The sequence below is a fragment of the Metarhizium acridum genome, assembly GCF_019434415.1.
Source record: "Metarhizium acridum strain ARSEF 324 chromosome Unknown scaffold_568, whole genome shotgun sequence".
Classification (NCBI taxonomy): Eukaryota; Fungi; Ascomycota; class Sordariomycetes; order Hypocreales; family Clavicipitaceae; genus Metarhizium; species Metarhizium acridum.
In genome coordinates this window covers 99,233-125,981 of record NW_027094041.1, presented here as the reverse complement: position 1 = coordinate 125,981, position 26,749 = coordinate 99,233, and the positions used below count along the sequence as shown (strand labels likewise).

Genomic DNA, 26,749 nt, shown 5'->3' with positions numbered 1-26,749 from the left:
GGTCCATTTCGTCTTAGTCAGCGTGTTGCCGAGACCAAAGCCGAAATCCACAGCAGCAGCATGCAGTACTAGCAGCAGTAGCATGATTGGAATGAGCTAGTTTTCTATGCCACAGCCAACTAGGCTCTGTCCTGCGCAAGACGTTACCGCTCAGGGTTCAAATCAGATGTCAACTGGAGCTAAAGCGCCGGGACACTGACAGCTCACATGTACCATGCGCCTCCAAGACCAACATCAAAGCCAACAGAGCCCATAGAAGCCGCGTCTTTTGCTCATCGTACGAGCAATTCCGCTGCTAGGTACATCAGGTTCTGGGTGTGCGGGATAGTTAGCTGGCCGTCATGGACACCGGACGCCAAGAATGCTTCCTTGTTCCATATTCTAGTTATGGCAGTGGTGGCCGTCAAGCAAGAGAAAATCATCTACCACTGACGCAGAGAAGTAGACCTTGTATGCAAACGACGATAGACTTCATAGTTCCAGCCCAACATGTCGATCAATTGGATGCGCCGCGAATAAAGCTGACACCTCAAAGGTGAATGCTGTGGCAAACTCGACACAACTGATGAGAATCTTGATGGCTTCCTCAAGTAGCAAGAGGTTAAAGCCATGTGGCAACGGAATATAAGGGGTTCTAACTGCTATCAAATTAGAGCGCGTTCTTTTTATGATACCATGGTTTAAGTCAAATATCCCGTCCCGCTTGTCAACCCAACAATGTAACTCTTCCTTAAGGCCTAAAGAAAGCCAGCATCAAGCTGAAAAACCACTTAATAGTGGCGTGCATTCATTGCTTACAGTGGCTTCCTGAGGCTGCTTATATTGGCCATGCGTCAATCAACATGTTTCGGGTAGCACACATCATGTCAAGCTACGCGTACCAGCTTTCCGACAACTGCCGCAATACATGGGGAATTACCGCTCAGCTCGTCCCGCGTTTACTTTACCGTCACTGCCAAGATACAGAATCTCTTCATATTCTTTAACCACGTCCTTTTAGTACCCTCCGAGTACATCGTACGGCAGGATGGCGCCTTAATGCAGCTCGGGAGCATGGCTTCACATTAGCAGACGTAGACTAATGGATTCCTTGACTATACTCCGTGTGGCCAATCTTTGCCCGTGAGAGTTTAGGTGATAGTCTACCTTGGCAACATATGAAAAGTTACGACCATTCAGGAGGACAAAACAGACACCCCTGAGAGAAATAAAAAGTGATTTCAGAGAATGCTTTGATAACTACAGCGTATCCAGTCCATACACGCAGTACATCAGAATATAGCGCGCGATAACCCGGCTCGAGGTCTGGTCACCCGCTGTAGCTTGTACAGCACGGAGTCTTAGAACCACATCCTCGGGGAGATGAGAGCGCACGATATGATAGCTAACAAACACAACGACGATGGTGCGAGCTCTCCAAGCTCGAAGCTGACTTTGCCGAGATTGAAATTAAGCCTCGGCGGGTCTGGGTAGAGGTCTAGGAGCCTTGGAGACATCTAAACAAGTCAGACCTCATCGCGGACCATCTTAATTCCAACTACAGCGTAGATTTTGAAAGTCTATCCCCGAGTCATCCGTGCAGGATGCTCGTCCAATACCGCAGTATAGTGCCCACCTGGTAAACCCGAACAAGTTTGCGGAACAAACAACGATCAAGTATTTCGACCAAACAGGCCAACTTGCTGTTTTTCGTAAACTGAACGATACAGGCATAGTTCAAATACTATATAGATTTAAGCGGCAGGATACAGGTGTTGGCAGAATTCTAACCGCAGAATGACATTCCTCAACCTCGCCGGCATCGCTTACACCTTGTCCAAACACGGCGCCATGAATATCCAACCCAAAGACAACCGCCGCGTCCATGGAATCCCTCTTGACCGAAAAACCAACACCAACGGGAGTTTACTCGTGTTCCTTGTCCCCCCAACGGCCGAGAAAGTCAGTTCTTTCAGCTACCAGGCGTCGATGAAAGCCTCCGGCGTCCAGAAGCTCTTCAAGAAACTCGGGGCGAATCCAGACTTCCTCCGCAACAAGGTTGGCTGGCACGACTACCGGTAGCCTCGAGCCCGTTGGCAATGCAACACGAGAGACGAGCCTACAGTGTACAGTTTGGGACAACAAGCAGTTCAAAACCTCTTCCGAGCACAAACTGGCCATCAGACAGAATATTTCTGCCAGCACCCTCGTTGGAACCTACAGGTCAGGGCCTCCCCCTCTCCGTATATGTCATCCGGCGATTGCTTTGACACCAGTCGTCTGGGCAGTCACAGTATACACGGACCAACCAGAAGTTACATAAATGCAACAATTCGGGAGCCAGGTATATGTAGATCAGCCAATAAACTTGCAACGTCGCATCTTACGTCTATAAAGATCAGTATGTACGGTGTTGATGCCGACTAGGCTCGATGTATTGTTCAGAGGGTCTAGATATGGTGCTCACAGGAAACAACAACAACTAGTCATTGACGAACAGCACTGCGTTGTGGAACTGTAGATATCATGGTACACGTCTAATTGGACAGTTTTTTATTGTTCTACATGAGATTGCTTCACTTTTACATGAGATTGCTTCACTTTGCAATACACTTGACAATATGATACAAAGCTTCCCGCCAACCCGTCAACCACCAATCACCTCCTCTTGATCCAGCCCTTGGCATTGGAAATGCCCTTGATACGCTTGGTATACTTCCAGAGGTGGCGGTACTTGGGCCCCTGTCGCTTGGCCTCCCAACCGCGGGGCTTGACGGGCGGCTTCAAGCTTGGCACGTGCGTGGGCCGCAGCTCGACATCGGCACCCGGGATATTGTGGCGGGCCATGACGGCGGCCGTGTTCTCGTCCCAGACGGACCGGAACAAGTTGAAGCCAAAGGGCGCAAGGCCAAACTTGTCACGCATCGACTTGAGGGAGAATCCGTCGCGTGCAGAGTATAGCTCCTTCAGCTTGGCGACGTCAACCTTCTCGCCGGCGCGCTGCTCGAGCAGGTAGATGCCCAGCCGGTGATACGGGGCCCCTTTCTGGGAAAAGGCAGGCATCCAGGGGACGGCCAGCTGGTCCTCGGCGACGATTTTGCCCAGCGGGAGAGAGGTCTCGGTGGGGCTGATGGGGATGTTGGCAGCCAGGTAGTGACATCGCTTGGTGAAGGTGCCGCCTTCAATGTCCGGGACGTCCGAGTCCAGAACGACGACCGTGACCAGGCGCTCGCCCTTGTCGAAGACTTGCACGCGTAGACGCGGCGCATGCTCGCTGACCTGGCTGTTTACAATGTCGCCGGGGGCAATCTTGGATTGGCGAAAGTAAAGCTGTACGTCGGCGGTGGGTTCCAGCTTGGGCAGAACGTCGGGGACGATGTTGAACTGCTTGATACGCTGGGTGATGAGGCGGTGATCATACGAACGCCATTTCTTCTCAGCGAGGGCACGGTAAATCGGCTTGTTCATGTCGCCTAAATTCGTGAATAGTCAGCAAACATGGGGTGTATATATGATGGCAAAAATACCAAACTCACCCAAGCCGTCCTCAAATCGCTTCTTGACCAAAGGATCATTCGCATCCGCCAAAAGCTTCAACCGCTCAACCTCCCTCCTCAAACTCGCCAGCTTGGTTTCCTTCGCCTTCTGCCCACCCTTGACCTCGGAAGCATCCTTTGCCTCCAATGTTGCAATCTTTTCCAGTTCCGCCTTGATCTTGGCCAGCTTGTCCTCACGGTCGGCCGCCAAAATCTTACGGGCCTCCTGAAACGCCTGGTACGGCAGCTGCTCAAACGGGATATTCTGTGTCGTGCGCATGGCTACTCGTCGTCTTCTGGAGCCAATTGGCATCGTACCAGCCTTGATCAGCTGGGCTTCGAATTCGGGAAGGACAGTATTAGGATCGAGGTCCAAGGCGCTAGGTTCCTTGGAGGCAGCCGCAGCTTGCTCCTGAGCCTCGGCGGCTCGAGGAGCGCCCGTCGTGAATGGCCGAAAGGCGCATGACTGTCGCAATTGCCTTGCAAGTGGCCGCGCGACAGCCTGACACCGCGACATTTTTTTGGTGTCTGGCTCGACGGCTATGTGAAGGTTGTGGCTTTCAAATCTAGAAGATGCACGCCGAAATGCTACGAGCCGATGATTTGACGTTGGCACGCGAGGGGACCCACATAAATTTCGGGGTGTCGGCGCGGAACAAGCCGTATTGCCAGCAGGCGAAGAACTGGGTCACGATTTTCGAGCAACCAAACCTCCGTTGCACGAATTTGCCATCGACAAGAAAACAGCTTGACCGCGCAAGCCTGCACCACCAGTTGGGCTGCTCTACGCCGTCGCATACAATTAATGATGGCGTCAAGGACGGGGTTAGGAAGCCTGAATGAGGCAATGGCTGCACTGCGGGTGTCGGCCAAGGTGAGTCCCATCACCATCAACGTCAAAAAAGACGGCCATGCTCACTTCCCATTGCAGCCCACCACCCTCAGCAAGCCCATCTCAAGGTCGATGGCCACGGAAGCGCCCGCCCGAGATCTGACCCGATCCGCAAGCACACAATCCCTCGTCCAGTCCTGGAACCCAGGTACGCAGCCACCACTCCGACCGACCGACTATCCACGCAAGCTAACATTAGCACTCGCAGTCTCAACCGTCCCCGTCACAATCCACAGCTTCCCCTCGCTCGAACCAACCTCCCTCGAGCAGTGGTCCGTCCAGCATCTCTACCTCCCCCTCCGGCGCGACATCCTGCACCACGCAATCACCTTCGAGGGCGACAACACGCGCCAGGGCACCGCCTCCAGCAAAACCCGCCACGAAGTCCACGGCTCCCACCGCAAGGTGCGTCCTCAAAAGGGTTCGGGCCGCGCCCGTCTCGGCACCAAGCAGAGCCCCGTCCTCCGCGGCGGCGGCAAGACCTTTGGCCCCAAGCCCCGCGACTTCGGCACCAAGCTCAACCGCAAGGTCTACGACAAGGCCTGGCGAACAGCCCTCAGCTACAGGTACAGACGGGGCGAGCTGATTATCTGCGAGGACGGAATGGAGCTTGCTCTGCCGCCGGACTTTGAAATGCTCGCCGACAAGTACATGAAGGACGGGCTGCGGGAGACGTACCTGCAGAAATACATGACGGGCGTTTTGCGCACGCTGGGTCTGGGACGCGCTGATGGACGAACACTGTTCATCACCGGCGATCCGAGGGAGAGGCTGTACGAGGCTATGGAGCAGGTCCCGTGGGAGGGGCAGGCGCTCGACGTGGAGGATGTGGATGTCAAGGACCTGTTGGAGACGGGCAAGGTTGTCATGGAGAGGAGCGTCCTGAAGGAGATGATCGAGAGACATCAGAGCGACTTGGTCACCCGCATCACGGTCGGCGGGTTGGCCAAGGGTGCTCCTTCAACTGGCGAGGTCGTCTTGTGAAATCCAAAAGCCGGATGCTGATCACTGTACAATTAATTATATTTCTCTGTATTAAATATATTACCCCCCGGTGAAGCGCAAAATCTCACCGGCATTAAAGCTTCCAGTGTGATGCAGTCGAATCTATGTCTTGTCTCCGTGTAGATCAAGGTAGAACATACAAAAGGGGGTTCCCCCCATGCAGCCCTTCTATACTGGGTATCAAAGTCTAAAACGCACCCTACAATGCACCGCCCACCAACGAAACAATCCACATTGCTATTCTCACCTGCAAGCCAACCCTCCTCTCGTTCTTGGCAAAGTCATCCCTCGTCACTCTCCTCGAATGCTCTTGCAACCAGCTCTGCTCATCGCCCAACTGTCTCTTCAACGCCTCATCCCTCGTCACGATCAGCGCGCCAACCTCCAAGTCATGCGAATAGCTGCGCTTTGTATAATTAGAACTGCCAATGATGCTCATTGATGGAGTCGTCTCGCCTGGCATCGTTACCCAGAGGCCCTTGGCGTGATATGTCCATCCGCCGGGGTGGCCCACTGTTCCGAGCCGCCACTCCTTGAGGACAATATCCTTGTCCCTGCGGCTTTGGCTGATGTGGTCTAGGAAGCGGCGGGCGAGAAGGACGTATGCATCGGGGAGGAAGCCTGAAACACCTTTTGACTTGTAGAAGCCGTTTGCCTCGGGGGCAGCCGTAATGACGGTGTTGTTGGTGGATGCTGTGCCGATAAGGAGCTTGGTCAACGACGGCGCCGGGTTGAAATAGCCGGCTGTAAACGTCCACGACGAGCCGCGATATTGAGGCAGAGCAAGCTGTTTGAGGATGTGTGTAATGACAGGCAGTTCGGTAGACTCGTCCGGTTTCATGACTTGGGAGAATTGCCCCAGCATATACACCCTCGTGTTGCTAAAGTCGCCCTTGGGCAAGTTTTCGGCTTGGGGCGCAACCAGTGCCTTCAACGCCCGGCTCGAGCTCTTGATGAAGGACTGCGGATCCTCGAGGGGGCATGGCGCAGAGTTTGTCTGAGGCCAAGTGAGCGTGAATCCGGCATCCTCCCGTGATGGCTCAACCAGAAAACTAAACGACGCAACTCCACTATGAACGCGCCAAAAGTGTTCGGTAACCTCTCTGGACGAAAAGAGGTGGTATCTGTCCTGTCTATTGGTGAAGTAGTCTGTGGAGAGATTCGCACTATCGAATGTCAGCCCCCTTGCCTAGTTCATGTCGAACCTTGCCGTACTCACCCTGACATGATGATCTCGTCATCAACACCATAGAGCTTCATGTGCTGCAGGCCCCAGCCCTCATTAATCCTCTTCGGGATATACTTCTTTCTCAATCCCGTTAAGTTTGGTGTGTGGTACATGCGGATCTCGACCCTTTCTGCGCCAAACTCCGTAACGAGCGGTGCCAACAACGACGCGCACGATGAATCGGGTGCCTCTCTCGTACCGCGCAGAGCGTCTGTCAATATGTCAAGTTTCAGCTCCGGGTTGCGCGAAAGGGCACCTCGCAGGGTTTCGATAAGCTCCTTCTCGGATTTGCCAATATAAAGAGTTGACAGGAAGATTCGTCGTTTGGCATTACGTATGCGGTCCTATATCAATTAGTATCCATCTGCGGCGTCTAGCTACATGTACACGGCAGCGGTACCGTACCTTCAAGGTTTCGTAAAATTCCGCCGGCGTTCTGATAACACGAATATTCTCCCCCGTCAGATCAAAGCTCGGCGCCATGCGATCCAGCTCGCTCACGATCGGCACCAGCGTTCCTACATGAAGGCCATTGCCCGGCGCAGCAACAGCTCCTGAAGGCGCACTGCCAAACGACCTACGCTGCGCCCGTACCGAGTACACATTGTTCCGTAGTGCACTGGGCCGTGGCCGTGCCAGGAACCTCGTGCAGGTGCGTGTAAGCATTCCCAGCCGAATTTGCGCAATCCCGTCAAGGAATTCTGCAGCTTTTCGCAGTTCTCGTCCAGTCGCAAGTTTGGCGCTGTGGAGTTTATATAGGCTGGGTACTAACTACTTGGTACTGCCCGGAGTACCTGAGCCAGCTGAGCTCACTCACCTCACCTATTGAACATTCCCATTGGATGACCCATCTACCCGATGTTTCCCCGGTCCATCCTACGTACGACTCGGCTCTGAACTCCGACGTCAAGTCCCCAATCCCTCTCATCGATTTGCCGGGCAACTGTCAACCGCCAAGATGTCGACTCTTCCCCGTACGTTGAGCAACCTGCGCAAGATTGGCATCAAGGTTCGTCTTCTCGCCGTTCAATTGCTACCCAGAAGCTAACTTGTGTAGGATTACTTCCGCCAAATGCTGGTACGTTTTGCCTGCCCCGACGCTCGATCGACAGAATGAACAGGTCTACTAACCTCGTTCTTCCCCCCGCAACAGTATATCGGTACGGACTCAATCAACTGCGCACGGCCACCGAAATCGAATTAAACAGCTAACTGATGTGCAGGCGACACCAAATACGGCCGCCTGGTAGGCACCGATCGCGCCGGCAACAAATTCTTTGAAAACATGGAAGAATTACCCCTCCGCACGCGCTGGGTCGAATACGCCAAGCACGACTACGACGCCGCCCAGATCGAACCTGGCTGGCACGCATGGATCTCGTACTCTGTGGACAAGCCGCCCACCGAGGATGCGTTGATCGCTACAGGCTTGAGGAAGTTCGAGAAGCCGTATCCCATTCCAAATTATACTCAGACTAGGGGCGCGTTCAAGACGTACAGCACGTAAGTGAACTCCCAGGAGGTGTGAAGTCGGTGGTAGTCTCGCGTCGGGATGGGTGCTGATTATTTCGAATAGGACCAAGCCCAAGATTTCAGCATGGGAGCCCGTTGCTGCGCAGAGGACGTGAATGGTTACGAGAGGGGGATTGTACATATGCATTGTAGAAATAGATGATGGGCTATCGAATCAAAGAATTTCCTTTATTGTGTGCATTGCCCAACGAACAAGTTACCACAGTTGCTGCACTTTAAGTTGCACATCACCGGCCGATCCGATATTTGACGAGCTAACAAAACGAATGTCTCACAACCACCGTACACTATGCACAGAGAGTATCTGCCGTCAGGCCCATTGCAGCCAAAAATATTCACCAGGACATGCATGACACTCCAAAGCAACGCATTTTTCAATATGTACTGCCGCTAAATTCTAACAGTTTCTAGCCATCTAGCTCATCTACTGTCATTATCAAAACACCAAAATGCACTATACATAAACTCCCGTTATGCGCGCTCTACATCTTAGCTTCAATCGCTGTCTTGATTGCTGCAGGGAGTTAGCATATTGTTACATCTCCTTTGGTCGGTAAAACGTACCTTCGCAAGTGTTCCTTGCATCACCAAACAACATCTTTGTGTTGGGCATGTAAAACATAGGGTTAGGAACATCAGCTACACCTGTCAGCTCAGTTCAACAATTTCGACGAGAAAAACGTACCATATCCACTTGCCATGCCTCTCTTCATCACTACAACTTGCTTGCTCTTCCACGCATGCAGCACAGGCATACCCTCGATTGCACTGCCCTTCTCCATAGCAATGGGGTTCACAGTGTCGTTGGCACCAATGACAACAGTCAAGTCAGTGTCGGGGAAGTCGTCGTTGATTTCGTCCATTTCCAACACAATGTCATACGGGACACTGGCTTCGGCAAGCAAAACGTTGCACTGACCCGGCATTCGGCCTGCCACGGGATGAATAGCAAACCGGACAGTGATGCCCTTGGATCGCAAATGCGACACAATTGATGAAATCGCGTACTGGGCCTTTGCCACAGCCATGCCGTAGCCAACAACCAGAATCACTGATTCCGAATTCAGCAGTGCATCTGCCAGCTCATCCACGTTTGTTTGCGTAACTTCTCCTTGGGGCTTGTACTCTTGCACTGCTGTTGGTGTTGACAGCCCGCCAAACAAGACATTTGTGAGTGACCTATTCATTGCCACGCACATAATGTACGAGAGGATAGAGCCGGATACGCCGATCAGCGCTCCAACGCTGGTAAGCAGTGGGTTGTCCAGCATGAGCCCCTCAGCTACGAGGGCGAATCCGCTGTAGGCATTCAGCACCGTGATGACAACGGCTAAACTCGATTAGCATACTTCATTAAATGTAGAGTGTCTGCAGACATACGCATGTCGGCGCCACCAATTGCGGCAGTCGTAGTGTAACCCTTGACGAAACTAAGTGCCGTGTTTGCAGCAAGAGCACCTGCAGCAATCAAGGGACTTCCCGGCGCCATGGTGATGAAGGCGCCCATTGTAGCCATATTAGTAGCGAGCAATCCCCCGTTGATCACATGTCGGCCAGGAAGAATCGTGGGTTTAGATGACATTTTACCCGCTAGTTTCATGAATGCGACGAGAGAGCCAGTGAAGGTAATGCCACCTACACTATGTTAGCTAAGAATCCCGCGGAATACAGTTGGAATGACTGCTACACACCGATAAGAACGCCGAGATATGCGGTAACCAAATGCAAGGTTGAAATATCAGTAACGTCAGCCATAACACTACCAATGCTGGTCAAGACAGCAGCCAAACCAACCACGGAGTGAAGCGCAGCAACTGTCTGTGGAAGGTCGGTAGGCGTGATTCGCTTGCCTATCAACATTCCTGCGATCCGTCAGCATGAGGGCTGGGGTAGTCAAGCCAGAACACCTACCAGCTAATGCACCAACCGTGGCAAGTACTCCAAACTGAGTCAGAACTTCAGGAGAAAATCCAACAGCAAGTAGGCTCGCCAAAACACCGGACCCGACACCTAGAATACCGAGCATATTGCCCATACGGGCAGTGGCCTGAGAAGCAAGCCCAGAGATTGACCCAATGCAAAGAACGGAGCTAATGAGATATCCGGCTTGGACCAGTCCAGCAGCCCCGGTAGACGCAGCAGCAATAAACCCTCCACCAAAAAGAGCTGCAGGCACAGCATACAGCCAGGGGTACTCGGGGGGGTCAGTCGGCCCTGTAAATGTCAACATTCCAGTACTGACGAGTATCGAACTTGAGGAAACGTACGCTTAAACATATCCAGCATTCGTTTGGTAATTACGAACCCGCCACCAACATTGACAAAGGCAAGCAAAACGCTCAGGGCACCAAACACTTGGGGAATCGTCTCAGGAACATAACCGCCTCCCAGGATAAAAAGACCACCAACACCCACCATGCCGGAAATAGCATTTGTAACGCTCATGAGAGGAGAATGCAGTGCAGGAGCAACCCCCCAGACAACACGATAACCAATCAAACTAGCCAATCCAAAGGTGAAAGCATTGGACATGAAGAGCGGACCAGTAAACTTTCCCAAGGCGAGCACGCTTCCCATACCAGCGGTAACAGCTGCAACCTCTCGCGTCTTCTTCTGCCAAGGAGTGAGCTCGACAACTTCGACCACAGGCTCAGCGGTAGGTTTCACTGCAGCTTGGGGCGGAGCAGGCCGAGGAGCAGGGGGCAGAATTTCACCATTCTGGGTAACAATTGAGCCGCGCACAACTTCATCTGATAGGTCGATTCCGAATTCCTTGTCTTTGGGGGCCATTGAAAGCAGGAACTTGGTGATGTTATTCGAGTAGAGGGTCGAAGACTGGGTCGGCAGGCGCGAAGGCAGATCAGTGTATCCTGCATCTACGTCAATACCACGAAAGGCGGCGGCGGGTCACATTTCACGGCCAACTCACCAATTATTTTGACGTCTTTGTACATTGCCAACTCGCCCTTCTTGGTAGCTTCGCAGTTACCGCCAGCCTCGGCGGCAAGATCAACCACGATGCTTCCAGGTTTCATGACATCCAGCATGTCAGTTTTAATAAGCTTCGGAGCGGGCTTGCCAGGGATAAGGGCAGTGGTAATAATAACATCGACCTCCTTGGCCTGGTCCTTGAAAAGCTTCATTTCAGCTTCGATGAACTCCTTGCTCATTTCCTTGGCATAACCACCGGCTCCGGAGCCATCTTCCTGGATGTCAACCTCGATAAATTCGGCGCCAAGTGACTGCACCTGTTCCCTGGCAGCAGGTCTGGTATCAAATCCACGAACAATGGCGCCCATTCGTCGAGCTGTAGCAATGGCACTCAGACCAGCGACACCGGCACCAATGATTAAGACCTTGCAGGGCGGGATCTTGCCAGCAGCAGTAACCTGGCCTGTCAAGAATCGTCCAAAAACATTGGATGCCTCCAAAACAGCCTTGTAACCAGCAATGTTTGCCATACTACTGAGGGCATCAAAAACCTGAGCACGGGAGATTCGAGGAATCATATCCATGGCAAATATGGTTGCTTTGCGCTCTGCAATCCTTCGAACCAGATCCTGGTTCTGAGCAGGTTGGAGGAAAGAAATGACAGTCTGCTTCTCCTGAATAGAGTCAACCTCGTCTGTGGACGGACTGCGAACCTTTAGAATAACATCAGATCCGGACCACACGGCCTGTGGGCCGTCAACCAAGGCAGCGCCGGCCTTTTCATAGGCCTCGTCGAGAAACTCGGCCTGGGAGCCAGCACCGCGCTCAACAATGACCTTTCTGAAGCCCTTCTTGAGCAAAAGTGCGACATTGGCTGGCGTCAAGGCAACTCGACGCTCACCAGGGTAGATCTCCCTGGGCACACCAACGGTAAGGTGACCGTACGGTGTCGTCGGAGGTATCACGGCTGCAGAATGCTGCTGTGCTCCGGCTTCCGGAGCTGTTGTCGATACGACAGAAGCATGGCGAACCAGTGCCAGGGACTTGCGAGTCACGGACGGAACGAGAGCCCGCTGCTTGGCTTGTCCAGGGGTATTGTGCCACTGGCGGCGAACATAAGACAATGGACGCACATCTATACCTCCGAAATCGGCGCGGTTAGTCGATTGTTGTCAATGGAGTTCACAGTACGCAATTGAGCAATAGAAATCGCAGAAAGCAAGGAGAAGAGAAAAAAAAGATAGATGCAACCTTTGAGTCGGAGGCGGCGTTGCGCGAAGCGAGCAACGGTTAAAGAGGAATAGCAAAGCTCAGACGAGAGCGGGCGGAACACGTTCGACGCCATTATGACAGCACGGTCATCTGGTAGTGGTCTTCATGGAACCGCGTCGCGCAGGGTCAATGCTGGAGGGACGACGCGTTTGAGTATTGCTCTGTAGTAAAATTACTCGGTACGGAGTAGTCGGTGAGAAAAAAAAGCAGAAGTGTCACGAGGGCAAAGCTGAGCTTGTAAACGCACAAAGCATAGCCGAGACGAGTGTGAAGGGGGATGGGGCCTAAGACAGAAATCAAATACCAGGTCACTTGCCAAACAGCAACAGGAGCTGTAATGTTGCGACCTTGATTCCTTACTGAAGTCAAAAAGACGCAGAGAGGTCAAGGCGAAGCTTTGATAAAGGAGGGGTAGTCTTGAAGTGTTGGACAACAAGTTGGAGGACGGAGGCGGCGCTTAAGGCCTGAGTGGCATGACGAGTCGAGTAACATGAATGCCAGTTCACTGACTACAGCCATTGTCGGACGCACAGCAGGCAGGAGCGGCTTGTTGGCGCCTGCCAGGCCGGGACCAGCGCCGAAACCAGAAGCACAGGTACCCGAGTACGGGATATTTGGGTACTGGGGTACTTGCGTCTGGTGCTCTCGACTTGGCGGCGCTGGTCAGCTGGACGGCAACTTGCATCGAACATCAAACCTCAAACAGCTCAGTCCGGCCGGCCGTGCCGTACTTCATGCCATTCACGCGGTGATTCCATCTATGCCATCGTCAGTCCTTGCTCGGTCCGCAGACAAAGTTGCATGCATTCAAGCGCGTCAAGGTGGTGTCAATTCCCCGTTACCTTACCCAACGTTACCTAGCGCAGGTGCATTCTGCACAGGTGCCCGGTACCCAACTGTGCAGGTACTCCGTACTTGGAGGCCAAGTTGAGGTGAGCTGGTGCGGGGTCCCAGGGGTCTGCGGGCAGGCGGCAGCGGTGTGGGGCGTCTTGGCACGAGGCGCTCGAGTCCTTGACGTGCAAATCCACCACAAATCTGGGGAAAGCATCCGGGCACGGCCATGCAACATCACCACTCTGCGTCTGCCACCAAGTGGCACACCATTCTGCCTGTTCGGCGTGTGTTCCATGCATCCAGCCTCAAACAAGGTCACTCGACACCGTTCGACACACCGACACGCTGCAGGGGATACGGTACTACGTCGGGCCAACATCTCGGCTCCGTGCGGAGAACGACTTGTCCTCGCCTTGACGCCGACAGCCAGAGCGTGACCATTGTGTCATGGCGTTTTTGTCTTCTGGATCCTTGGTCCTTGTGTGAATTGCTCCGTCCTTGTTGCTGGGGACTTCCGTATTTGGATGACTAGCTGCGACAAAGCCACGGCCCACGATGCCCAGTTCCATGACCATCCCTGCCACAGCCCGACACGTCGGCAGTGCTATTTGCAACTGCAGAGCTGCTATTCGATAAATTGATGTTCACAGTCATTCAAACCGACTTTAGTGCCTTTCTGCAGCCATTGTATCTCGCTACGACCCCACAAATAACTCAATATCCCAAACGCTATTCCGAGATTGACAACCCATCACCAACTCTTACACCCCTCTTATATCCTCATCAACGCATCTTCTTAACCCACCCAAACACAACCCTGTTACTTCGTACACTCCAGTAATGCTCCACAATATGTCCATCAGCAAATGTCAAAAACCCACTCGGCACCCCGTGCGCCTGCAACGTGTTCAACACCGCCAGTCCCTCCGTCACAGGACATCTGTAGTGCCTGTCGCTGTGTACAATGACTGTAGGAGAAGCATTCTTCCCGTTCCTCAATAGCATCGGTTTCGGCGATTTGAAATGCTTCCAAATGCGCTATTCTGTCCCACGGGTACAGCAAGGAGCCAAAGCTGCCTGTCGTTGTCCACGACGTCGCCTTGAAGCTGGAACGAGGGGATGTTGAATATGCCGTCGTTCAGATGGCGCATCGGAACTGAATTCCCAAGGTCAGCATTTTGCAACCAAGTGAGCTATGAGAGCCTTGGCCACCGTAAACCTGTTTGACAATGTCGTGACCAAAGCACCAACTTATCATATAGCCGCCACAACTACCACCCAGGAGAACCGACTTGTCCATGTGTAGGAATATGATTTTCGCCAAGTAATCCGTCATCTTCTCGAGATCTTTAAAAGGGTTCCCGCCCAATGAATCATTGGCTTCTAGACAGTAGTCAACAGACCATCTCAAAGCAAGCGGCCAGGGACCAACTACTTCTCGCAAAGTCCAACCCATACCCAATGCTCTCCCCTCATCAACGAAGCCCAGGTCGCAATTGTTCCAGGGTAACATCCCAAAACCGTACCGCCACCGTTCACGAATGCGTCCACGAAGAAACCGGGCCTCCGTGCAGTCTCACAACAACGGGATACGTCCTCCCCTCGTCAAGATCACTCGAAATAACCATGAACGCATGAACGGGCACCTCATCTACACCCATGAACCAAAACTCCCTTGCCATGTTCTCGTATAGACCAAACCTCATACCATTCTTCCTCACAGACGGTCCCATGATCTGAACCCTTGGCTCCGGCACACCTATAAGCTCCTATTTGCTGCTCGCTGTCAGGGACGAGCTTGACACTACCAATCTATCCCATTTACTTGTTGGAAGGGATGAGACGCCCTGACATTCCGCTGCGGTAGAACGTTCTTGAGCGCTCTCCGTCAAAGACGTCTACATAGTCGAGTTGAGATCGGCCGTGCCTCTCACTCTGGACGACCAACATCGACGAAGATGCGGTGAATTCAAATCGCGCAGGTGGCTCTCTCCCAGTTCTCTCTCCCGATCATCTTGCTCACAATGAGAGTATGCGTCGGCGTAAAGTGGACATGGTTGTTGTATAGGTTGCCTAGTTGCGTAAAGAGGTACGCGACGACGACGCCTTCAGGGCTAACGCGATTGTTGCCTGCATATCCTTTTCCTCAGGTTCCCCTGACGGGAGGGACTTTTATTTACCGTGGCTACTGGGAAGGTGGTGACGTAAAAGATTCCAGTTCGGACGTACAGCTGGATAGAGACCATTGTTTCCTGAGAATTTCGGCAGGTTAAATCTCTCGCGACGACCGCAATTCCATCCCGTCCAATGTAAAATTTTCCGGTACTACTACCGTCGCCGTACATACCGAGGGGTGCTTCGGGATGGACATGGTCTGTAAGCTGCACCATCTTGCACCCCGGCGGATGAGTTTGTCGTGACTCGTACCAGAGGGCGAATCGCCTCGATATGCTTCATTCCACTATATAGGTAAGCAGGCTACTCTACAAAAAGACACAGATACAAAAAAGGACTCACAAATCGAATCGCCAGCCTCGTCGAGTACTCTCACGGTCGATTGTTTCTCAACAACCGTCTCGTTGTAAAGACGCCCATCAGGCCCAATCAACCCGATTATCACAAACGCAACCCCATCTCCCAAAGTCCTCAACTTCAAATTGCCGACTGGCGCATTAAGCGTGGAAGCTACGCAGCGCTCCCATTCCCACTCGCAATGATGACTTGGATGATGCCCTGGCCGCCGGATTTGAGATACACCAGCTCGCCGCGGGTGCCCGGGACCCAATTGGCATCATGCACGCCGTCTCCGTCCGCAATCTCTACAAACGTATTGCTCTAGATAGTCAGCACGCTCAGCCTAGTCGTCGTTTTCACCCCAGTCTCGTGAGCGGATTCGGTGAAGAGGGCAGGTGTTCCGTCGGCGTTGGGCACAGCCGCACTGCGATACGAAGCACTGACGAGTGTCTCGGGTGTTGGTTTGACGGCGCAAACCATGGCGGAGCAGCTTTCTTTTTAAACGTGAACGTTTATCCAAGACACTGCCGTCTATGCGGTTTCAGATTGTGAAATAGAGACGGGCGCTGTGCTCAGCCACAGGCAGCAATAGGTACTAGGTAGAATGGCCCTGGAGACGCGGTTGGGTAGAGCAACCTGCTCGCAGCATGACAGATCTCAAAGCCCATGGTGTGAAGCTTTAAATATGCGCAGGATACACTCCTGGCAATTGCGGCACAAATAAAATGCTCAAATTGAGTGAAGGCCGAGGGCATTCAGAGCGATAGCCGCACGGCGATCCAAAGCTGCGAAACCTATGTGGAGGGTGTGGAGGGTGTCTCGCGTCCAACAGCTTGACTCACACACCTCCCATTGTTAAGATTGAGTGTCATCTGCTGATCCGCATTCATATGCAGTTTTGAATGGAGTTTGCTATCCCAAACAATGACCACGGACCTTGAGACATAACAGCACGTTATAGACTCCAACTGATTATGTGCGTTTTGTCGGCCACAGAGGAGTGCAAGCGTCAATGTAACCAATATATAAACCCCATCATGGAGATATCCACAACTTGGAAGCCATATAAATTGGTGGCCAGCCGTTCCTGGTGCCAACCACGATGCCAGAGCTTCATAACAGCAAAACCGCTTCGTCCCCGAGTCCCAACCGTCACTTTTGCCAACAATGGTTGCCTCCAAGACGCTACTATTCCTCCCTCTTCTCCTGGCCGGGGTAAATGACAGCTCGTCCCATATCCTCCGTCAGGCCCTTGGTACTAACCTTCATCGCAGGCGCTTGCAGCCCCGGGTCCTGCCTCGGCCGTCGTAGCCCCCATCCCCGGCTACACCGTCACGGAGTTGCAGTGGGAAGTGGTAGTATTCCCGGGCCAGCTCAAGAACTTCACCGGCACCGTCGAGAAGGTCCACAGTCAAGTGACGCAGCTGAACCCAAGATGGGAGCAAGACGTGGTTGCCCAGCGGGAGCCCTGAAGAAGCCAGGGCCTCTCTCGACAAACGCTACATCTTCTATCAAGTTGACTGCCGGCCCCCCGGCTGGCAACCAGCAGAGTACGGAGCTATCGGGTCGGGAATATCGTATCTGAAAACACTCAGAGGCAGCCCCAGGTATGGGCCGGGCCCAGGCGCCTGCGGCCGAGTCAGCTGTTCGTACGATTCGGCCATATGGTGGTGCAATGATGTAAGTGCTTTTCTCATGAGACTAGGCAGCATTACGTTTTTAGCTAAACGGCATAGAACCGCAAGCCGTTCAGTGTCCACAGTTGGCTGGACATTGCGGACGGTGCCGGAGAAATCTTCCGCAAGTGTAAAGAGGGCGACAGATCGCTAGGCCAGGCGTTTGCAGAGCAGCATTGGAACGTCATTGTGCGAAAGGATACGAGTAATTGCTAGCCTTTCGAATCGTACTCGCCCGACTCGTTAGTATCAATGTACGTGTGCCGACAGTCGCAGTCCTGCTCTCCATTGTTGTCTTCCGCAGAGATGTATCGGGCCGATGCGTATTGATATAAAGCGTCGGAAGAAGGGCTACAGGTTGAGTTGGTATTGGCACGGGGAAGCTGTGCTCATAAAGTCTTGGGTTAAAGGGGCAGATGGCACTAGTTATGTGAAGCAGGGTCAATATAGCAGTTTTGCAAACTATATCCACGTCTGCCGGTGTACGCTGCCGCTTCTGCCGGTCCCTACCATGTAACTTTGCAAAATATTCTCTGTTCACATATGGTATCAGAGATAATCAAGAGGCCCGGCTGGATGAAGCCAAGAGCTTTGCGTCGGAAAGGTTGTGGCAAAAGAGTTTAATCACCAAGATAGATGTGTATATTAAATTATGGAAAAAAAGAAAAAAAGGGGCTAGATGGAGGGCACACTTATTTTGGCCGTACCTAGGCCGGGGAACCGTAACTGACCACGCAAATAGATGGGTATATATATATATATATATATTTCTAGATATATTCAAGGTCTCGAAAAATAGCCCTTGTTCTGTAGGCGAGCCAATACATAGTGAGAATAACCTTCTTAAATGGGTTTTGCACAATAAATAGGAGCTTTAAAAAAATATCGTACAGCCCATATTGTATGTCGACGGCCGGAATAAAGCGGTCATGAGGCTAGAGGTTCTTGACACAACGCTTTGCAAAAGCTTTACGACTACTAGTCAAACTAAAAATTGCAAGTAATGAAACTTACATACACGTATTTCATAACTGTTTTTTTCTTTTAAATAAAAAAACATTATGAAGCAAAACATGGGCTTAATTAAGCTCGAGAGTATGATGCATTGCTACCCTACATCCAGCCGTGCAGCTGCCTCCACGGCTTCAATTGCGCATTTCTTAGGGACAAGACTCCTTCTGATACCCATGACAAGTGAACTGAATGAGAAAAAATAAAAAAAAATTAAACGAAATTAACTAAATAAAATGGGTTTATGTAGCCATTCCTGAACCAAGGCTGTCTTCAACACCACAGCCCCTCTCCCCTTGACTCAAACTTCCAGATCAGCCCGCGACTCTCTGCTTTGGCGCATGCGACGGCACGGCTGTTCCAATTTCTTTGCTCACACCATCATGTCTTGCACTGCCCAGCGTGGCACGGCGTCTCGCATCTCCCGCGGAAATCCGGCCCAACGACCAAGCACTTGTCGCACCCACACAGCAAGTCCAACTGGTTCCCGAGCTTCTGTCCGGGGTCTTCACAAAGACAGATATACAAGGCCGAGTTGATGCTCGTGCTCGGCTTCCCACTGCTGCAGACGGCGTTTGGGGTAGCGCAGTATGCCTCTGCGAGCTGCTTGGTGGTCCACGGCTTCTCTGTCCAACGCGTTAGTGTTGTCTGGTAGCGTTTCCCTGGGCACTTTGGCTTTTATACAGGTTGAGGTTGAGACATACTCATGGCCATGAGGACTGATGCGCAGTATGTATAGCCGCATTCGCAGATGGTGCCGTCGGGTGTCGTGGGCGCCGGCGTGGTGGACGAGTTGGGCGCGATGGACGTATCTGTGATACGGGGGGATGCGAGAGCAAGGGTGAGGACGGAAATGAATGGAAGAGCCTTCATGTTCATGTTGAGTCGTTGATGGCGTTTAGTACGAATGAAAGGTAAGTGGTGGTCGCCCAGGTGTGGTGAATGAGGATGGAATAAATCAGTCGAGGCCGGCCACCGCTATATATAATATGCATGCCTTCACGTACGAGCTTGTATTGCGCCTTTGAACATGTTGTTTGCAGAGTTGTGTAGACCTTTTTGTGCTAGATTTTGCCGTTCCACATGGAGTTCTCAGTTGGCAGACAAGCAAGTTTGCAGACAGTGGCTGGTGCCTCTCGAACCATTGGGAGTAGGGAACACAAGCATGTCTGGTATGATTATGATACGGCGAGCAAACTAAGGTGATGCGGTGATGAGAACTGGGGACTAGAGGCAGTTCTCAGAGTCAGGTTGAGAGCAATCTTCTGTCCACCCCCCCACCAGCTAACCAACCGTCAACGGCTGTCAAACTGCTCCCCCGCCAACTCGGCGCCCAACTCAAGTTGCCCCTCCATACTTGTCCGCCTCTGCCGAGCACAAACATCTCGGCTCCGACAAAAACCACCTCGAGGTCGGCCACTTGCAAACTGCGACAACACAAACCGACCACCATGGCGCCATCGACCATCACCGTCGGCACGCGCAAGTCGCCCCTCGCCATGGCCCAAGCCGAGCTCGTCGTCGCCTCCCTCCAGTCCGTCTTCCCCTCGTCGTCATTCCCCATCCACGGCATGACCACCACCGGCGACCGCGACCAGAACACGGCCCTCTACAACTTTGGCGGCAAGGGCCTCTGGACCACCCAGCTCGAGGAGAAGCTCGTCGCCCGCGAGCTCGACATTGTCGTCCACTCCCTCAAGGACATGCCCACCACCCTGCCGTCCGACTGCACCCTCGGCGCCGTCACCAAGCGAGAAGACCCGCGCGACGTCCTCGTCCTGAAAAAGGCCCTGCGCGACGCAAACGGTTACAAGACCCTCGCCGACCTGCCCGACGGCAGCGTCATCGGCACCAGCAGCATCCGCCGCATCGCCCAGCTGGCGCGACGCTACCCGGCCCTCCGGTTCAAGGACGTGCGCGGCAACATCCAGACGAGGCTGAAGAAGCTCGACGAGGACCCGGAGCTGAGCGCCATCGTGCTGGCCGCCGCCGGGCTCCTGCGCATGGACCTCGGCGAGCACATCTCGCAGTACTTGGACGTGGACAATGGCGGCATCCTGCATGCCGTCGGGCAGGGGGCGCTGGGCGTGGAATGCCGCGCGGGCGACGAGCAGGTGCTGCGGGCCCTGAAGGAGATTGAGCACAGGGACACGCTGCTGGCGTGTCTGGCCGAGAGGAGTCTGATGAGGGAGCTCGAGGGCGGGTGCAGCGTGCCGATTGGCGTCGAGACCAAGTGGGCGGATGGCAGGTTGAGGCTCAGGGCGACGGTTGTTTCCGTCACGGGCAAGGAGGGCGTCGACGCCGACGTTTTGGAGACGGTCACGTCGGAGGAGGAGGCCACGGAGCTGGGGAAGAGGGTGGCTCAGGACCTGGTGAGTAGGGGGGCCGATAAGATTCTGGATGCTATCAACAAGGCTCGTCCCGAGGCAAAGTGATGGTGACAAAAGTGCCATGGCGTGACATGGCAAACAGGTCCCAAAAGCGGAAATAGTTTGCTAGCAGATTCGTCTCGCAAGCAATACATGAGTACGTTGCCAGAGATGCCGGCGTATTCGCTTAGCAGATGGCACAAAGACTCAATTGTATGATGCACAACACAACGTCGCAACGACAATGTTTGTTCATGCTTGTCAAATATCACCCAATGCTAGGTTGAACTGCGTCCAAATGTTAAATAAAAAAAAACAAGACAACCAATAAAAGATTCCATGGAATCCTGTTGATTTCCCCACGCATTTTATAATAGAGCAGAAAAACACACGACTCGTCTATGTATGCCCCTCTCCCAAAACATCATGTCCACGCTGCACCTCAACTCGGCGACACGTGGTGCTTTACTCCGACGTGAAAGTCTTGTAGGCCTCGGCATCCATCAGCTCATCAAACTCCTTGGCACCCTGCTCGTCGACCTCGACCTTGACGATCCAGCCGCCGCCGTTGCTATCGTCCTCGGGGACCTGGTTGATGGTGGAGGGCTTCTCCTCCAGCAGCACGTTGCCCTGGACGACCTTGCACTTGATGGGGGCGTTGATGTCGCTGGCCGACTTGACGGACTCGACGGCGCCAATGGCGTCACCGGCCTCGACAAAGTCGCCCGTGGTCTCGGGGAGCTCGACGTAGACAACGTCGCCGAGCTGGTCGGAGGCGTACTGGGAGATGCCAATGGTGGCGGATTTGCGGTCGGCCGAGAGGTCGACCCATTCGTGGTCCTTGGTGTACTTCTTGGCGAGGGCTGTGCGTGCGACATTGTCAGTAAAAGCATTCCCTGATTGACAGGTTCACGATACGGCGGAAAGGTGCTTTTTTGTGTTTCGTTTCTTCTCCTCCGGTTTTCTGTTCCTCCCCCCTGTTTGTAGTGTTGGAACCTACCCATGCGAGAAGTCGTAAAGGTGCGGACAGCAGCGCGGGGAGCAAAGCGCATAACCGCGGGTCGGGCGACAGCGCGCAAAGAGCAGGCAATTGAAGCCATTGTGTCGGTGTCGGTGTCAGGACGAGGGGAGAATGGGTGGGTGTGAATAACAAGGAGAAATTCGCCTTGTCCGACGATTGAAACTGCACACAGGCAGGGCTAGAACAAGAAAGCCTTTTTTTTTTGGAGATCGGATGAGGAAGACGAAGTTTGAAGGACGTAGCCGACCTCCGGCATTGGCATGGGCGTCTGCGGCTCCGGGCTGTTGGAGCAGGTGAAGGATATTTCTTAGTCATCAATTTCTACTGAGTGTTATTGCGCCTGGCGCACTAAATACCACCTACCTAGGTACCTGCTAGGATTGAGGTGTTACAGCTCTTCAGCGCTTCAAACTGGCCAGGCCGATGCAAGCCTTGGGCCATCTGAAGCCGTCATCTGGATCGGTGTGGGGAAGAGGCCAATCATGGCATTGGAAACATAATAGTTTGCTCTGGGTCTTATCCTCTTGGGGATGGAGGTTGCCGGCTGCGAGGGCTCTGTACGTAAAGAGAATTGGAGACGGGAGCCGTTTTCGAGACGAGGCATTCGGATCCAAGCGAATTGGCGGCATCGGACCGCGCTGCTCTGGTTTGCATCCATGGCGTGATAGCCGCGAAGGATTGGAGTAATGGAGGGGCCGGAGAAACAATTTCTCCTGCATGGTTCGTTCCCCCAAAGACTCCCCAAGGCCTACGAGACCTTTCCATGTTGTTGGTGGTGTTTATATGTATTGTATCAGTCGACGTTCATGCGCATGACAACCCATTGTTTATCTGCCTTTTGAACCCAATGAATGGGCCGGCATCACAAAAATAAACAAATGCCCAACGATGAATGCTCGGCTCCCTTGGGCACTGCTGCAGTGCGCCGCGGCGCCGCAGCATGCTACACGCGCTACAGGCAACGATTGATGGTGCCCAGTGCCAGGTGCCGTCAAGTCTTACAAGCTGCCACCAGCGCGTGTAATTCACGTCAAGGTCCCGACACAGCCCCGGGCTCGCTCAAGCAAGGCCGCAGGGCGCACAACAGGAAACTGGCAGCAGCGGCAGCGGAACTCGAAGCACAATTTGTGGTCTGGCGTGCCGTCTGTGGCTTTCATCATCTCGAGCATCTGTTTTCCGGCCGTTTTCGCAATGGCGGGCCGCACATGCCCCAGGCTGGTGCCAGCGTTTAATGTTGGGCGTTTGCCTATTCTCACTGGCTGCTGCTGGCGCTCACTATTCATCACTGCTCAGGCCTTGGCTCCCACTGATTCATGTCCCACTGGCTCGCTCCCACTAGCCAGCATCCAAAGCCCACCACATGCACCCGACTACTTCGCTCCAGATGTCCTGGCGTCCCTGGCGCAATGGCCAGTGCTCTGTCTGCTGTGCTGGTGACGTCTGGAGCACAGGCCAGTTGCCTTCTCGCACTTGATCCTGCCCATTCCTGTTCCTGTTCCTGTTCCTGACTGCGCCTGGTCTACTTGCCAGGCTGGTCTTGCTTGCACCGCCTTCGCAACTTGACTCCATTGTCGAAGTTCAATTCCCATTCATCTCTCGTCCGAACCCCTCATCTTTATTGCCAACCCCCGGCCGCATCTCGAGCCACCGCCATCACATCCGGAAATAAACCCATCATCCGCCTTGTTTACCATCTTCGATCCTGCCCTCACCCCCAACCGAGCCATTGTCAAGCCTCACCCTTGCGCTTCGCCTTGCCCGCTGGGCGTTGCGGTCTTGTGTGGTCTTGTCGTTGGCTGTGTGGTGTTGACCCATCGATCTTCCCGCAGCAGCTGACATCCTGGCCACACCTTGAACCTTGATCCGTCGACCAGTTTGACTAGCAACTACTCCGTACGCCATTGTGTATTTGCATGTGTCCCACTAGCTGAAGTCAGACCGTTGACGCCCATTTCCGCCTCTCCCTTCTCATTTTCGTCCGACGCTCTGCATCTACGGTGCTGGCATTAACATCATCTACCCATTCGATCTCTGGTCCCAGACCGTGCCGTTCATTCCATCGACACCCACATCTATCTAGGCATCTCAAGCTGGATCCTTCAACAGATCCTGTTGCGGCCGCCGCACCCCTCGAGCACGCGGCTGCGGTCGACGACATGGAAATGGACCACCAGGTGCCAGCGACACCTGTCCAGGGCCACGACGATACACTTGGCGGCATCGAAGGCTCTCCCCACGTTGCTTCTAATAATGGCTTTTACCACCAGCACAACCCATCACTAGACCAGGCAACGCCCGCCAGCCCGCGGCAAGACGACGACCCCGCCCATCGATATACTCCTCCCGTCTCGGGGCCCTCACACTCACGGCCAGCCAGCGGTCTATCCAACCCGACACACCAGTCTCACAGCGACTATAGGCAAGGGTCTAATGAGCCCCAAAACGGCCGAAACCATGTCGTCATCAAGGTTGGCATGGTTGGCGACGCCCAGATTGGCAAGACCTCCCTCATGGTCAAGTACGTAGAGGGCAGCTGGGACGAAGATTATATTCAGACCCTGGGTGTCAACTTTATGGAAAAGACCATTTCCATCAGGAACACAGAAATCACTTTTTCCATTTGGGATCTGGGTGGCCAGCGCGAGTTTGTCAATATGCTGCCGTTGGTGTGTAACGACGCAGTGGCTATCCTATTCATGTTTGACTTGACAAGGAAGAGCACACTCAACAGCATCAAGGAGTGGTATCGGCAAGGCCGAGGATTCAATAAGACGGCAATCCCAATCTTGGTGGGCACAAAGTATGACCACTTTGTCAACTTTCCCATTCAAGACCAGGAGGAGATTTCCAATCAGGTAAGCCACATGCCAAGGGGAGAGCACCGGCCACGACGCGACATGTTGAGTTGGAAGCAAGACAGCACCTGACTCCATATAGGCGAGGAGATTTGCCAAGGCGATGAGAGCATCATTGATCTTTTCGAGTACCAGTCACAGCATCAATGTGCAAAAGGTATGACGTAACCTGACTGGTTACTTTTTTACCCCTCTCACAAATGCCATCTGACCTGGTCATCAGATTTTCAAGATTGTTCTATCAAAAGCGTTCGACTTGAAGTGTACGATCCCCGAAATCGAAAACGTCGGCGAACCTCTTCTACTTTATCAGTCGGTCTGATTGTAGACCCGTCGAAGAATTACTTATTTGGATAATGCTCTGCCATTCACCGATATTGGCACGAGCCACCGACAGTACAATTTCTTTGATGCTAGAAAATATTGGCGGCTGTTAGTCGAGGCGAGATGTGAAGACAGCTCCCGCGATCTTGACAAGTACTGCTTCCTTTTAGCTGTACGACTATTTGGCTCAAAATCAGTTGCGGTGCTGAGTTGCTGCTGGGTGAAGAGAGAGAGAAAGCGTTGAGTTGAGGTTTTTATCAGTGCATTGTAATCATACTAACTATTATTTTTCTTTGTCGTTTTTTTGCCCTTTCACAGGCGATGTGATTCCCCGACTGGCTATTCGATTTTACCTGGGGAGATGAAATACCGAAAAGCCGGATCAGCTAATGCCGAAAGAGTACCAAAATAAAGTTTATACGAGGATGGCAGCTGTCGAGAGGAATCCATGGTCGAGCCTTGCAACATGTGCTGTTTGGATTTGGGCTGGCCCACGAGGTCAATGGCGCGGGTGGTATATGTGGTAGATGGGGGAACACAAAAAGCAACAGGGGTAGGTATACTACATTATTCATTGACAATTAGACTCATACAGTATAACATGAGCAAAGTGGTGATTATTGTATATGCTAAGTCTGTGTGCATTGGTCGTTGCCGCATCCAGGGCTGGGTCAAGTCGCATGTCGTGAACTACAAAACAAGAAGTCGGTGCAAAGGTGATGTTTGAGGCACATGATGCAGTGATGCATCTCCCCGGAAGGACGAGGCCGCGTATGCTGTTTCACACTGATCCCGTCTCCTCCATTGATGCCGATATGCGTCAAGACTCTTGCTCTGGACCAAGGCCGGAACAAGCCGCGTCTGCACAAGATGCCCGACTCCTCCGCGCAATGCCATGACGCACCGCATCCACCCGGCACCGCAATGCATGTTTTCTATACATGCCTGCATGTAGTCATTGTAGTCACCCAGGTACCAGGTAGACACGTCCAGCCAGCCGTGCCGTCCCCGCGGTGCGCAAAAACGCCGTCCTCCAACCCACACCAGCTAGCCCAACACGTCGGACGTCACTAGATGTGTGTGCCAGCAGAGGCGGTCACGTAAAACGGACTGCCGGATTTCGCTGCCCAATCTGATTGATTGGTGTGTCCGCGGGGGGGGTTCGCATCCCCGCATGCAAGATTTCCGATTCCGTAGGCAGCATTCCAGCCGGCGTGGTCGCTGTCGTCGTGGACAACACGGCTCTGCGCAGCTCACTTGTGGCTTGGATGTGGGACACGGCGTGGGCTTGCTTCGAGAGAAGATTTCGAGGCAGGCGGGCAGGCCTCCGATCCCCTCGAGGAACAGGATAGCGCGGCGGCGAGATGCATGGCGGCGGGGCGGGTCGCGCTGGCGCAGGAACATGAACCACGGCTTGCGGTACGTAGGAGTTAGCTGGCGGGAGCTGCATTGTCTGTCTACCTGGGTGGTCATTTCAACCGACTACTTAAGTACTTTTTAGACTTTGGCCTAATGGACGGCGCCAATTTACACCATGACTATGAAGGACCGAGAGACATGCATGTCTTGACATGCCTTCCACGAGGGGCATTCACTCATCTACGGTTATTCTTGACACAAACGATCCAATTGGTCATAGCGTCTATTCTATTCTAGGCGCATCATTTATTTCTGTCTGTGTGTATTTCCTTGATCTAAGGAATCGATCAATCATCTCCTTTGTATCTGTAGAATGCCAAAATACCCATGTATAGCTGCCCGTTGGTCGG

General features: G+C 53.2%; 11 protein-coding genes across 11 annotated transcripts; 5 read left to right on the top strand and 6 right to left on the bottom strand.

The window, feature by feature from the left end:
- Window positions 1–2,503: 2,503 nt before the first annotated feature.
- Window positions 2,504–4,071, bottom strand: MRPL35_2 (mitochondrial 54S ribosomal protein mL38). The gene is made up of 2 exons (XM_007814939.2): window positions 3,516–4,071; window positions 2,504–3,452 (listed from the first exon to the last, which is right to left on the bottom strand). The coding sequence occupies exons 1-2, from the start codon at window positions 4,030–4,032 to the stop codon at window positions 2,638–2,640; spliced, it is 1,332 nt and encodes a 443-aa protein (XP_007813130.1). The 5' UTR covers window positions 4,033–4,071; the 3' UTR covers window positions 2,504–2,637.
- Window positions 4,072–4,226: 155 nt separating this feature from the next.
- On the top strand, window positions 4,227–5,478 carry yml6_2 (54S ribosomal protein yml6, mitochondrial). The gene is made up of 2 exons (XM_066121534.1): window positions 4,227–4,389; window positions 4,447–5,478. The coding sequence occupies exons 1-2, from the start codon at window positions 4,321–4,323 to the stop codon at window positions 5,389–5,391; spliced, it is 1,014 nt and encodes a 337-aa protein (XP_065973148.1). The 5' UTR covers window positions 4,227–4,320; the 3' UTR covers window positions 5,392–5,478.
- On the bottom strand, window positions 5,472–7,363 carry PGS1_2 (CDP-diacylglycerol--glycerol-3-phosphate 3-phosphatidyltransferase). Its single transcript, XM_007814941.2, has 3 exons — window positions 7,046–7,363; window positions 6,632–6,984; window positions 5,472–6,578 (listed from the first exon to the last, which is right to left on the bottom strand). Exons 1-3 carry the CDS (start codon window positions 7,304–7,306, stop codon window positions 5,612–5,614), a joined length of 1,581 nt encoding a protein of 526 aa, XP_007813132.2. The 5' UTR covers window positions 7,307–7,363; the 3' UTR covers window positions 5,472–5,611.
- A 157-nt stretch (window positions 7,364–7,520) lies between these two features.
- Window positions 7,521–8,343, top strand: J3458_019512 (uncharacterized protein). The gene is made up of 5 exons (XM_066121533.1): window positions 7,521–7,649; window positions 7,698–7,718; window positions 7,794–7,800; window positions 7,864–8,143; window positions 8,217–8,343. The coding sequence occupies exons 1-5, from the start codon at window positions 7,599–7,601 to the stop codon at window positions 8,266–8,268; spliced, it is 411 nt and encodes a 136-aa protein (XP_065973147.1). The 5' UTR covers window positions 7,521–7,598; the 3' UTR covers window positions 8,269–8,343.
- Window positions 8,344–8,424: 81 nt separating this feature from the next.
- J3458_019511 (uncharacterized protein) lies at window positions 8,425–12,793 on the bottom strand. The gene is made up of 9 exons (XM_007814943.2): window positions 12,356–12,793; window positions 11,103–12,239; window positions 10,441–11,043; window positions 10,085–10,387; window positions 9,865–10,035; window positions 9,554–9,808; window positions 8,859–9,503; window positions 8,738–8,812; window positions 8,425–8,687 (listed from the first exon to the last, which is right to left on the bottom strand). Exons 1-9 carry the CDS (start codon window positions 12,447–12,449, stop codon window positions 8,656–8,658), a joined length of 3,315 nt encoding a protein of 1,104 aa, XP_007813134.2. The 5' UTR covers window positions 12,450–12,793; the 3' UTR covers window positions 8,425–8,655.
- A 3,102-nt stretch (window positions 12,794–15,895) lies between these two features.
- On the bottom strand, window positions 15,896–16,204 carry J3458_019510 (uncharacterized protein; the record flags this gene model as incomplete). The annotated part of the gene is made up of 2 exons (XM_066121532.1): window positions 15,896–16,045; window positions 16,085–16,204. 2 exons carry the CDS (start codon window positions 16,202–16,204, stop codon window positions 15,896–15,898), a joined length of 270 nt encoding a protein of 89 aa, XP_065973146.1.
- A 687-nt stretch (window positions 16,205–16,891) lies between these two features.
- J3458_019509 (uncharacterized protein) lies at window positions 16,892–17,196 on the top strand (the record flags this gene model as incomplete). Its single annotated transcript, XM_007814944.2, has 2 exons — window positions 16,892–16,939; window positions 16,999–17,196. 2 exons carry the CDS (start codon window positions 16,892–16,894, stop codon window positions 17,194–17,196), a joined length of 246 nt encoding a protein of 81 aa, XP_007813135.2.
- Window positions 17,197–18,792: 1,596 nt separating this feature from the next.
- On the bottom strand, window positions 18,793–19,290 carry J3458_019508 (uncharacterized protein; the record flags this gene model as incomplete). Its single annotated transcript, XM_007814945.1, has 2 exons — window positions 18,793–19,037; window positions 19,116–19,290. The coding sequence occupies 2 exons, from the start codon at window positions 19,288–19,290 to the stop codon at window positions 18,793–18,795; spliced, it is 420 nt and encodes a 139-aa protein (XP_007813136.1).
- Window positions 19,291–19,862: 572 nt separating this feature from the next.
- Window positions 19,863–20,846, top strand: HEM3_2 (porphobilinogen deaminase; the record flags this gene model as incomplete). Its single annotated transcript, XM_007814946.2, has 1 exon — window positions 19,863–20,846. One exon carries the CDS (start codon window positions 19,863–19,865, stop codon window positions 20,844–20,846), a length of 984 nt encoding a protein of 327 aa, XP_007813137.2.
- Window positions 20,847–21,245: 399 nt separating this feature from the next.
- Window positions 21,246–21,880, bottom strand: GCV3_2 (glycine cleavage system H-protein subunit; the record flags this gene model as incomplete). Its single annotated transcript, XM_066121531.1, has 2 exons — window positions 21,246–21,643; window positions 21,781–21,880. 2 exons carry the CDS (start codon window positions 21,878–21,880, stop codon window positions 21,246–21,248), a joined length of 498 nt encoding a protein of 165 aa, XP_065973145.1.
- Window positions 21,881–23,264: 1,384 nt separating this feature from the next.
- TEM1_2 (Ras GTPase tem1) lies at window positions 23,265–25,594 on the top strand. The gene is made up of 3 exons (XM_066121530.1): window positions 23,265–24,656; window positions 24,739–24,813; window positions 24,880–25,594. The coding sequence occupies exons 1-3, from the start codon at window positions 23,958–23,960 to the stop codon at window positions 24,976–24,978; spliced, it is 873 nt and encodes a 290-aa protein (XP_065973144.1). The 5' UTR covers window positions 23,265–23,957; the 3' UTR covers window positions 24,979–25,594.
- Window positions 25,595–26,749: the final 1,155 nt, after the last annotated feature.

What these genes read in the sequence shown, in the direction of transcription:
- J3458_019512 (XM_066121533.1), top strand. Translation starts at nt 7,599, where the DNA reads ATGTCGACTCTTCCCCGTACGTTGAGCAACCTGCGCAAGATTGGCATC. An exon ending in TGCGCAAGATTGGCATCAAG is followed by an intron (nt 7,650 to 7,697) that starts GTTCGTCTTCTC and finishes TAACTTGTGTAG; the next exon opens with GATTACTTCCGCCAAATGCT. An exon ending in GCGTTCAAGACGTACAGCAC is followed by an intron (nt 8,144 to 8,216) that starts GTAAGTGAACTC and finishes TATTTCGAATAG; the next exon opens with GACCAAGCCCAAGATTTCAG.
- MRPL35_2 (XM_007814939.2), bottom strand. Translation starts at nt 4,032, where the DNA reads ATGTCGCGGTGTCAGGCTGTCGCGCGGCCACTTGCAAGGCAATTGCGA. An exon ending in GCGATTTGAGGACGGCTTGG is followed by an intron (nt 3,453 to 3,515) that starts GTGAGTTTGGTA and finishes TCACGAATTTAG; the next exon opens with GCGACATGAACAAGCCGATT.
- TEM1_2 (XM_066121530.1), top strand. Translation starts at nt 23,958, where the DNA reads ATGGAAATGGACCACCAGGTGCCAGCGACACCTGTCCAGGGCCACGAC. An exon ending in AGGAGGAGATTTCCAATCAG is followed by an intron (nt 24,657 to 24,738) that starts GTAAGCCACATG and finishes GACTCCATATAG; the next exon opens with GCGAGGAGATTTGCCAAGGC. An exon ending in ACAGCATCAATGTGCAAAAG is followed by an intron (nt 24,814 to 24,879) that starts GTATGACGTAAC and finishes CCTGGTCATCAG; the next exon opens with ATTTTCAAGATTGTTCTATC.
- PGS1_2 (XM_007814941.2), bottom strand. Translation starts at nt 7,306, where the DNA reads ATGCTTACACGCACCTGCACGAGGTTCCTGGCACGGCCACGGCCCAGT. An exon ending in AATTTTACGAAACCTTGAAG is followed by an intron (nt 6,985 to 7,045) that starts GTACGGTACCGC and finishes TAATTGATATAG; the next exon opens with GACCGCATACGTAATGCCAA. An exon ending in GACGAGATCATCATGTCAGG is followed by an intron (nt 6,579 to 6,631) that starts GTGAGTACGGCA and finishes GACATTCGATAG; the next exon opens with TGCGAATCTCTCCACAGACT.
- J3458_019511 (XM_007814943.2), bottom strand. Translation starts at nt 12,449, where the DNA reads ATGGCGTCGAACGTGTTCCGCCCGCTCTCGTCTGAGCTTTGCTATTCC. An exon ending in ACGCCGCCTCCGACTCAAAG is followed by an intron (nt 12,240 to 12,355) that starts GTTGCATCTATC and finishes TCGGAGGTATAG; the next exon opens with ATGTGCGTCCATTGTCTTAT. An exon ending in AATGCTGGATATGTTTAAGC is followed by an intron (nt 10,388 to 10,440) that starts GTACGTTTCCTC and finishes TGACATTTACAG; the next exon opens with GGCCGACTGACCCCCCCGAG.
- yml6_2 (XM_066121534.1), top strand. Translation starts at nt 4,321, where the DNA reads ATGATGGCGTCAAGGACGGGGTTAGGAAGCCTGAATGAGGCAATGGCT. An exon ending in CACTGCGGGTGTCGGCCAAG is followed by an intron (nt 4,390 to 4,446) that starts GTGAGTCCCATC and finishes TTCCCATTGCAG; the next exon opens with CCCACCACCCTCAGCAAGCC.